At 45.0% G+C, this 10,150-nt stretch overlaps 1 protein-coding gene and 1 long non-coding RNA gene across 4 annotated transcripts; one reads left to right on the top strand and one right to left on the bottom strand.

Moving 5' to 3' along the window:
* Window positions 1-665: 665 nt before the first annotated feature.
* LOC133271160 (uncharacterized) lies at window positions 666-4,871 on the bottom strand. The gene is made up of 3 exons (XR_009744018.1): window positions 4,761-4,871; window positions 3,163-3,350; window positions 666-781 (listed from the first exon to the last, which is right to left on the bottom strand). It is a non-coding gene; the product is annotated as an uncharacterized LOC133271160 (long non-coding RNA).
* A 70-nt stretch (window positions 4,872-4,941) lies between these two features.
* Window positions 4,942-8,195, top strand: LOC133271159 (uncharacterized). Of its 3 annotated transcripts, none has more exons than XM_061457040.1 (4): window positions 4,942-5,022; window positions 5,533-5,659; window positions 6,111-6,404; window positions 7,338-8,195. In XM_061457040.1, exons 2-4 carry the CDS (start codon window positions 5,648-5,650, stop codon window positions 7,659-7,661), a joined length of 630 nt encoding a protein of 209 aa, XP_061313024.1. In that variant the 5' UTR covers window positions 4,942-5,022; window positions 5,533-5,647; the 3' UTR covers window positions 7,662-8,195. The 3 variants fall into 3 exon arrangements, with proteins under 3 accessions (XP_061313024.1, XP_061313022.1, XP_061313023.1); XM_061457038.1 differs by having other exon boundaries at window positions 6,111-6,554; XM_061457039.1 differs by lacking the exon at window positions 4,942-5,022 and adding an exon at window positions 5,051-5,086 and having other exon boundaries at window positions 6,111-6,554.
* Window positions 8,196-10,150: the final 1,955 nt, after the last annotated feature.

Raw genomic sequence — 10,150 nt, 5'->3', positions numbered from 1 at the left:
ATCCCCTCTTTCCTCCCCACAGGTGTACACTTGATACACACACTTTTCTCCAGGGAAAGAACTCACTTTTGTGGCGGATGGGAATGCTGACCCACTTGCCTTCTGCTGCAAGCATCCATCACACCCAGCCTCTGTGTCCCCTGGAGCCTTAATTTTCCTCTTGACAGCAGAGACAAATGACTCCCCCCGGGCTGTTTGCTCATGTCTACTCAGGGTTTCCGTGATGTTTCTTGAAGATGACCTGTTTTTGAAGCACACACAGTGAGTTTTCCTTCCACTGCCACCTACCAGTGTGAAGGCAGAGAGAGATTTGTCTTAAGCAAATGTTATGGTGCCAGTCCCCACCATATCCTCCCTCTCTGCTTCCTGCTTTAGGCTTCTTCTGCTTCCTAGATGTGGTTTCTAATATCCCCCATTTTCCCACGCACTGGGAACATTTGCTGTGAAGACAGGACATAGTAATCACCAACTTCACCAATAGCTGGGCAGTTCATCTCCTTCACATTAGCGCTTTTAGGGCTTTAATGTACTTTAGGATTCTTATTTTCTGTTTCCTTACTGATAAGATATTTCTGGAAACAACAGCACATTCATATCTGCCTCAAAGGCAATTTCTTTCCCAGTAATGTCACCTAGAAGCAGATTAAATCAGTGGCCACCCACTTGCCAGCCCTCTGCCTGCTTGCAGGTAGTTTATTCTCTGCAAAGCAGTGCCTTGAAATCAGTTCTCTCCAGCCACATCAATGAACCTGAACTCCATGTGCTCCAGCTCGCTGCAGACCTGGGAAGGCAGGGAAACAACGCAGGGAAACAGGAGGTGGTTTGTTATTGAAGTCTGCATGATGAGGCATGCAGGGAAATAGGGACGAAGAAACTTAAATTCCTCAGTGTTCTACTTTTGGAGAGCCTGCCTTTGCAATGTGGCTTTTTAATGTCATCCTTGGCAAAATGTCCTTCCCTTTATTTCCCTCCTCCCAGAAAACACTAAGCCACCCTGCAGTATCATATGCAGAGTTAGCCTGCCTTGGCACTGGGAAATACCCAACACCCTGATTTGTAAGGAATGCTGCCAGCCCTGGCTATGATTAAATCCCCATAAATATAAAGGCACTCTGGCCAGATTCGTCCTGGTGTTGAAAGAGAGAAGAATGTGGCTGTCACTTTCCAGATGCCCTTGGCACAAGGGTTTTCCAATCATCCAGGACATCCTGAATATGGGAAGCAGTGCTGGACCACCTGCATGCTGGCTGTGCCCAGCAGCCGGCACATTCCTCCAAGTACCAGCACTTCCAAACACAGCAGAACAGCCCTGAGGTTACACAGAGCCTGTCTGATCCCACCTCAGTGTCCCCAGGGCTCCATATGCTGCCATGGGACCTTCTTCTACACCGGAACAAGCTCCTTGTTCACATGAAAACCATGCAACCCAGGCACACCACCATACAACAGCCCCCCTTGGCTATTGAATGCAATAATCACATCCTGAGTTACTGTGCAAAGGGAAAAGGGCTCTCTTAAACCCACTGCTTTGTCCTTTTACCATTTGTGTATGGGGCTGCTTAATATATATTGACTAATTTAAACAACCCACATGCCATAACATGCCCCCAGACATTTAGTTGAGCATCCCCAGATTTGTTTTGCGTGTTTATCCTTATGTTCATTAGGAACATGAACGTTCTTTGCCTTCACCCTGTGCCTCTCAGCGTTATTTTATAGAAATTCCCATTTCCTGCCCTGAAAGAAGCCCTGATGATAATGAGAGGCTTGAAGCTTTTCAAACAACCAAAAACCCCACAATTTGAGTCAATTCTGCATTTTGTTCTTAATCAAAACTAGTTGTGTGCATTTGCATCAACAATGAGCTCAGCACACAATGCTCCATATGGGCTTGGCTGCTGGCATTCACTGAAAGGCAGGAGCCACTGAAAAAGCTCCCTGGTTCTCAAAGATTTAGGGATGACCTTGCAGAAGTGTCATTTGTCACTGCCTTGTCCAGGATCGCTGGAAGAATCCCTGCAAACATGCTATGGAATCGCAGAGCCCAATTCTCACATCGCCAAAGCAGCGCGGCAGCACTTACCTACAGGGAAACAGTGGGAAATATCAAACTGGAAGTTTTCAGTGGGAAATGTCAAACTGGAAGCTTTCAGTGGAGCCCCAAACTATTTTATTCATGATGCTTTATCTGGATATTGGTCTTCCACTTCAGCTGTTACTCATTTTTTAGGCCCACTATTTCAACTCGGTTTATACCGAGCCTACCATAAATATGAATACAAACAAGCTACGGTCCATTAACCTGGACACCTATTTGCAATTCTAAAGTGCCTAAACCACTTGGAAACAGCCCAAAAACTTTTACTGCTCCCCAGTTCTGACCTGATCTTCCAGAACTCCCTTCTTACTAATTCCAGTCAAGTTACACCCAGGAGGGGGTGTCCACGTACGTGCAGGTTTAGGACCAGGTCCCCGTTTCTGAGCACATTAATAGCACCCAGAAGGGCCGTGGTGCTCAGGCTTTGCAGGTCTGTTCTGCAGAGCATGAACAATCAGGAGAAGTGGGGATGGTGACTTGCACAGGCATCCCTGGACGTGCTGTCGTGAGTGGCTGGACGAGTTCTGCCCGGAAAGGATTTATTTCCACTTATTCTGGTCTTGCGGCTGTGAGAGGCTTGCAAAACCTTTCACCTTCTTTCCCTGGAGTCGTGTATATTTTATGAGAAATCTAAGAATTACCTCTTATTAAAATGGGGATAGTGTAATTACCAATAAAAAGCAGATGTTATGGCATGACTAACGCTTGAAAACGTGTATGTAGCAAGCGCAACATACCAGCACATCCAGGCTTTTCAGTAAGATAATAAAAGTTGTCTTTGTTGAAGCTAACTGGCCAAGTCGCAGGGAAATCATGATGGAAAACACTAAAAGGCTCCATGAAAGGGCAGCTCTGCTCCCACCGATCTCAGCAGCAAAATGTAAGTCCAGAAGGTTGAAATGGAAGCTCCCCATCGCCTTGCTCACATCAGGTGTCTGGATAGGTGTGCTGCTAAAGGACCTGGACTCACCATGCTGAGAGCATCTTTCCCCCATAAGCCATAATGAGCTGTAATTAGTGAACTCCCTGACACCACCAGCACCTCTTGGGGGTCCTCAACCCACCTGCAGCAGTCAAGATCATTCCCTTGGATCAGTCCCAAGCATTTTGGCAAGGATCCGGAGCAATCCGCGTAGGCTGACTTTGGAAACAGGAATGCAAACATGTAAATGGAGTTGTTCAGCAAATCTGCTCAAGGAGTCCTGGGGTTCACAAACTTCTTCTGAGCTCGGAAATTCCCTTCCCTTCCTTCCTGGAAAATTACATTTATTGCCTTTTTTTTTTTGCCATAAATGTAACTTTAAAGACACACTTAGTTTGTAAAGGAGCATTCACAGAATGGTTTGGGTTGGAAGGGACCTTAAAGCTCATCTGGTTCCAGCCCCTGCCACGGGCAGGGACCCCTTCCACTAGAGCAGCTTGCTCCAAGCCCCTGTGTCCAACCTGGCCTTGAACACTGCCAGGGATGGGGCAGCCACAGCTTCTCTGGGCACCCTGTGCCAGCGCCTCAGCACTCTCACAGTAAGGAATTTCTTCCTTATATCTAACCTAAATCTCCACTGTTTAAGTTTGAACCCATTATCCCTTGTCTGTATATGACGTAAATGTAATATTTCAATTTAAAGCAAAAGAAAGTATCCAAATCCTTAACCTATTCTTGGCCCTGCAGGAATGTCAGCTCACTGGAGAAACCTCCTGCCATGTGCTGGGCTTTGCTGCAGGCTGGAGGGGTTTCTTACTTTGGTTTGTACCAGTATTACCTCTGTCATTCTGTGAAATGAAACTAAGACATATGCATAAGCAGCCTTGACAGCAATTAGTTCTGGCAGGATCTTTGTGGTGATGAATTTCAATGAAGCTGAGGTTTTGGGTGCCTGAACACTTCATTAGCTGCTGGTATATCACACTGATGCAGTTGAGAAATCACATTATAATAAACCACTTTTTACTGCAGGCAGCAACCGGGATTATAAATAGGATGAATAATAATATAGTCCATTCAAAATCATTCCCGTGCTTCAGAGCCCTGGAATTTCAGTAAATAGATCAAATGCTATGTGGGAATGAATCTTATGCTGAATTTCTCTATTAGCCGGGTATTTATGAGCGTTTTTAATGTATTGTCAGAGGAGCTGCTCCGCTCTATTACACTTGCCAGTTAAACACTGAAATAGATACATGGTGATGCAGTAATAAGAAAATCATCTGTCATTTAGCAAACAATATTTGAAGCCTGAACGGAGGGAAATAGATGATAACTATTCCAATGTGAAAGCCCAGGAAGTATTTGCTTCTATACATTTACAGGATATATTCTTTTTATTTAAAGTATGGAAACAGTTTGAAAATGCCTTAAAAAGCACAGCAGAGGCATTCCTGAGATTTCCTCTATGCTTATAAACCGGAGGGAGATGCATTATAATGCCATGGTGAAATGATATTTTTGCTTATCACTGTCTTTGCAGCGATTAGTATGAAAATAGACAAAAAATGAACTCATTTGATGCTATTTCTGTTGAAATTTATTCTTTTGAATGTGTGTCACTTTGGCTGCTGATTGCTTGGTTGGGAGTCCATCAAACAGGGTCTCCTGTTCCAGTGAAGGACAAGGTGGAGGAAGGAGAAGGTTGGTTTGTTAGGGCTTATCTCCGTAGTTCGGTACCTCACTGGCAGGAATAAAGGGAACTGATGCTTCTTTAGAAGGAAGCCAGGCCACTTGTGAGCATCCCAGTAAACCCAGGATGCCCATAAGACTGTACTGGGGAGGAGGAAGGGGATGGCTCTGCCAGCAGCAAGTTGGGGGTGGGTGGGGTGTCCCCCCCTTCTGATGCTGCCCTGGAACCCCATCACCAAGGCAACCAGGCTGGCACAGAACGATGCTCCCCCCACAGGCTTTCCCTTCCTGGCTGCTTCTTGGGCACTTGGTAACTATAAAACCATCCTTTTCTCACTATGTAAAACAGATGGGTTGTGGTTATGATAACCAAGGTGTAGATTCAGGCCTGCTTGAATGAGATATTGGTTGGACATCCTTAAAATGCAAAATCCCTCAGAGACAGGTCTTTGATTAGAAAAAAGGCAGAAGAAAGTCAGCGGGGATGGGGAATTAACAGCACCAGAGTAGCAAACAGCCATGAGGCAGACGATTTTTATAGTGAAAAACTATTTGTGTGTATCTATAACAGAAATATGACCTTTTTTTTTCAATGAAACAGTGTCTTATACTAGTGGTGATCTGATATCTCAAATAAAGACAGAGATAAAACTGGAGCTGAACGGAAACATCAAGCCCAGATTCTTTCAAAGACTTGAATTACGTGTGCCAGTTTTGCTGTGTGGAAAGCTCAAAAAGAAAATACCTCAAGAAGAAGAGGATTCTACAGATTTATTTCTTTTCAGGCTCTACCCAAACGTTAATGTTCTTCCATTTCCAGAATGGCCACGAGCCCTGCTGATGCACCAAGAATCTCAGGAGGCCGTAAATCACCCTAAATAGCCCAAGCCTGTGGGAGTCCCATTTCTTTGCTCTGGAATCTGCCAAGGCAGCTCATGAAATCAGATGTAAGTTTAACCTCAAAGCAGTGCCTCTGTGGGCCATGGTTTCATACAGTGCCAAACAGTAGCCTCTCAAAAACAAGGTAGCAGGACGTGGAGACTGGGGTTTAATTTCCGAAGCCTGGTTATTGCTGTTAAACGTGAAATCTCATGCTTTCCCTGTGTGAGCTACTAAAGACTGCTTGAGAGTATAGGAACTAACTTGGTATTTAAATTTAATCGAAAACCTCACATGAGAAACAACTTGAAGATTCAAAAAGGAAGAGCTGGAAGATAATGTAAAATCCTTACAATCCTCCATCTTCTCATTGGCCTCATCATCTCTTAGCAGTGGCCGATGTGCCATGCCCTGGGTGGAGAGCAGAACAGGTTAATATTGGTGATTGATTTTGCTATTGGCTCTTGTCCATTAATAGCATAATTTTATCATATTTGACCAATTACTGATTTCTTCCAGGAGCTTCCTGGAGATCTGGAGACAGGGAATGAAACCACTTCCCCACCATCCAGCCCAGGAGTCTGGGAGCATGTCCTGCTCACCAGGGACAGCCCCGAAGACCTGCATACCAAACTGCTCCTTTGCAACGACCACTCATTCCCAGATTACCTGGTGTTTGCTCTTTCATACCTGCCCTACTACAGAACATCTCACCTCTTAACCAGCCCATCTTTCCTCCCTGAATCGCTCGTCAGCACAGAACCAGAAGAAGGCTTCGATGAAGGCAAGGCTGACATTAAGCAGGATGAGAAAGTCAGTTATCCAGCTGTCTCCACAGGGTATTTTCCATATTACAGAATGCATGAAGAGCTTCTTGGTCAACCACTCACACATGGATTAAATACAGAGGAAAAAAGGCCTGATAACGATGGGAAAGATGAAAACAAAGGAGATGCTGAGTCAGTAAGTCCAAGGGCAGTTGCTAAAGTGCTCCCTGAGATTGCACAGTCAGGGACTGGGAGCACTGACCCCACCAACCTCAATACCTCCTGCTTGCCCTGGGGCTTTGCAGTAGCTGAATCAGACATAGAGATGTGCTATGTGTTGCCATTTCATGTTCTTTTAGTGGAGGGCATGCACAAAGAAACGCAGGATTTGTGCAAGCAGTGACTTTGCATGAACACATTTCTTGCAGGGCAGGAGCAGACAGAACCAAGGGGAAAAAGCTCCAAATAAAATAAGCCAAAGGCAAGAGTGAGAGCCCTTGCAGCTCCCTTTAGATATGTGTGGTGGGATGTCCCTGCTGTCTGAGGGAGGCACCTTGGTTCCCTCTATCATGGGAGCTTGTTTCGAAGTCTACGTGGTTAAATTTGGTTAAATACCTGCAAATTAGGTATGTATTTAATGTTTCTGAAAGGGTAGGAAGGGGGGAAGAGAGGTGGGAACATCTCACACCACATGGTTTCCCAAAATTAGGCCCTTAGGAGCAAAAACAATGAATTGTGCTCTGAGAACATCATGCAGGAGCAGAGCTACCTGCAAGGAAGAGATACCTGAGGCAAGGCCCCTGTCCCTTGAAACAGCCCTGTGGACCCTGGAGTCTCACTCTGTTGGTTGTGGATGACCTGTCCCATTGCTGCGGGTGACTGCTGTGTCCCCAAAGGCAGCGTGGTTCCCAATGTGGCCTCAACTGCTTTTTCATGCACTCGAGACCTTAGTTCTTGGCCCTGTACATGTGTTTTTCAGACTGTCCCACGGAGTTTGGAGCTGGACAAGAGGGCATGCTCTCCTATGAGCGATGAAGAGCCACCAGCCCAGCCTCTCCTAAGAGACAGCATCACTGCACACTGCCTGTCCACCAGCTACTTCCCCAGCGGGCTGCCAGCTCTGAACCAGCTCTTTCCTTCCAGTGGGTACTTCCCTTACTACCGGACAGAGGGAGAGCTCTGCACTGACCCACTTCTAGAGGGCAGGTTCTTCATCGGGATGGAAGCGCTGAAGAACAAAGAGGCAGGACAAGGGGGAGAAATAGGTATTTGGAGTCTCAGCTCCCGCTGCTTGGTGTGCTGAGAACAAAGCAGGGGGGTTTGTCTTTGTCAGTGAAAGACTGAGTCAACGCAGGCGTGAACAAGCTCTCGAAACCTACAACAGCAAGAAAATCTGCATGAATGTGGACTTCTCAACAAGTGGTAATCCAGCCTGTGTAATGACAGCAGAAAGCAGCAAAGGGAATGACTCTATGGGGGAATCCAGATAAACTTGCTGTAGGAAACATCCAAAAGGAGGAGGGTGAGGAAGAGAACTGCATTTTTTCTGTGGTTAACCCCAAAGGCTAGATGCTCACTTGAGGGATGTGCAGCGATGGGGAATGGCCAATGGGAAAGGAAAAGAAAAAGAGAGAGAATTACTTCAATCTAAGCTGCTTGGAGGAATTAAGCAGAGACATAATTTCCAGTAGGGATTGAGAAATACATTTCCTCTCCCATCCACTACAATCCTTCCATTGTATTAATGGCATCTGTTAGAGCTGGTTACTGCGTGCACAGGAGGAAAAAGCCATTTTCATCTCAATTCTTTGTCAGTAAAATTTTGTGGGCACATTTCCATTGTGTCTGTCTTCATTTCACTCGCACCGTCGGTAATGAAAATATGCTTGATTACTTTAATATGTGCAACTATGAGCTTCTATAAAACTTCAGTGTTGACCCTGGAAAACTGGGCAACAGCATCCAGGAACTACTTGGCTTTGGTGAGTCTCGACCCATTTACACCAGATGAGGATGTGACCAATATAAACAGGTCAGCTCGGTGTCTCCTTTGCTATTGTGAAATCTTGCAACACGTTCTTCTTACTGCCAACTCTGCCACCTCTGTGAGACACCACACAAGTTGATGAAAGATGGCTCTTTCCCATTCCTGCTCTGTGCGTAGATGCTTTCTGTTCAGAATGATGTGTTTATTCCAACCATTTAGTTAATCTTTGAGTGCTTCTGTAATGATTACACACAGCTTAAATGTACCAGCGCTACCTATTTTCTCTTAGCAATTGTAGAAGCAAAATGCATTGTATTTAGCTATTTCACATAGAATCATGGAATGAATCATAGAATCCCAGCCTGGTTTGTGTTGGAAAGGACCTTAAAACTCATCCAGCTCCAACCCCTGCCACGGGCAGGGACACCTTCCACTAGAGCAGCTTGCTCCAAGCCCCTGTGTCCAACCTGGCCTTGAGCACTGCCAGGGATGGGGCAGCCACAGCTTCTCTGGGCATGACTTCTGCATCCCTGCATCCCCATGGGCACCTCAGTATCATTCTGCCACCTTCCCACTGAAAACCAAGATGCATCAGACTCTGGATGAACCAAGTCAGGCTGCATGAGAATAGCTTCCGGTTTTAAGCACAAAGAAGGCCTGCATCTTGGGTATGCTGAAAGAAAGCCATGCAAAACATAGTGAAATTATCCAGACTCAAGGGATCAGGCAGAGGAGGAAGGAATTTTGTCTGAAAAGTAGGTGTGATTTGTTCTGAGAATATTAAATTCAGCATTTCCATAAATTTGGCCTATTAAAATAGTTCAAACTACGTAGTATCACATCCACAAATCTGCCTTACTTCCACTAGATACAAATTAGCTGCTTTCTATTGCCTGTACTTGATAAGTTATAGGAACAGTGAACATCAGAAATCAAGGATTTGGGAGATGAGAACATTAGAAGCTTTACCCTTACGGATCAGAAAAGCCTAATTTTAATCAAAAGCTGGAAAATATCATATCATCCGTTGCCATCTGGAAATCAGAGCTGAACAAAACTCATGATTTTAATATGTTTTCCACACAGCCTTGCTCAGAGGTAAAAAGGAAAGGATGGAGGGCAGTGTTGGAAGCTTCTGTGTTTCTCTCGAAGGCTTATGCTCCTTTATTACTTTTCCACACAGTTAACATCCTGTACCCAGGCAGCAAATGGATCCAGCTTGCTACCCTAGAGAGGACATCATGTGCCTTTACCCCAAGAGAGGTCCTACTCATCTGTAAATAAACAGTGCAGTTCAGCTTTGTGTGCTGGTAATGGACTTCCTTTCATCTTTGTTTGAAAAATTCATCGTTATTGCTCTAAACCTTTAGTCCTTCCATCCGAGTGGTCCTCTGGAGTTTGAAAGGCAATCCGTAATTACTTTGATGCATGCTGTGGAGTCTTCATTGATCCCATTTAAGCTTTTAATCTCATGCATTCACAAACCTAATTCATATACCAAACCAAACAAACCACAGCAAAATGTGCCCTTTAATAACAAAAGTGGTGATGACCATCACTGTCTTTGGGGATTTCTTATAACGCAGGTTCCTCTTTCTCAAGAGCTGATGTTAGATTTCATTTGGAAAAGGGGGGCAAGGACTTAGTCACAGCATTTGTTAATCTGTGTGCCCCTAGGGAAAAATGACTTCAAAGGTAGTAAAATGACTCAGACAGACAATGCAGGGCATGGAATTTGTCTGTGATATCAGGTACAAGAGGCCTTCTTCAGTAAAACACTTCAGGCTTTAAGATCTAGACCCAAA

The sequence above is a fragment of the Pezoporus flaviventris genome, unplaced genomic scaffold (assembly GCF_033815535.1).
Source record: "Pezoporus flaviventris isolate CSIRO_AGI_PZ_B2104156 unplaced genomic scaffold, CSIRO_AGI_Pfla_v1 ptg000023l, whole genome shotgun sequence".
Taxonomy (NCBI): domain Eukaryota; kingdom Metazoa; phylum Chordata; class Aves; order Psittaciformes; family Psittacidae; genus Pezoporus; species Pezoporus flaviventris.
This window is presented reverse-complemented; position numbering and strand designations above follow the sequence as displayed.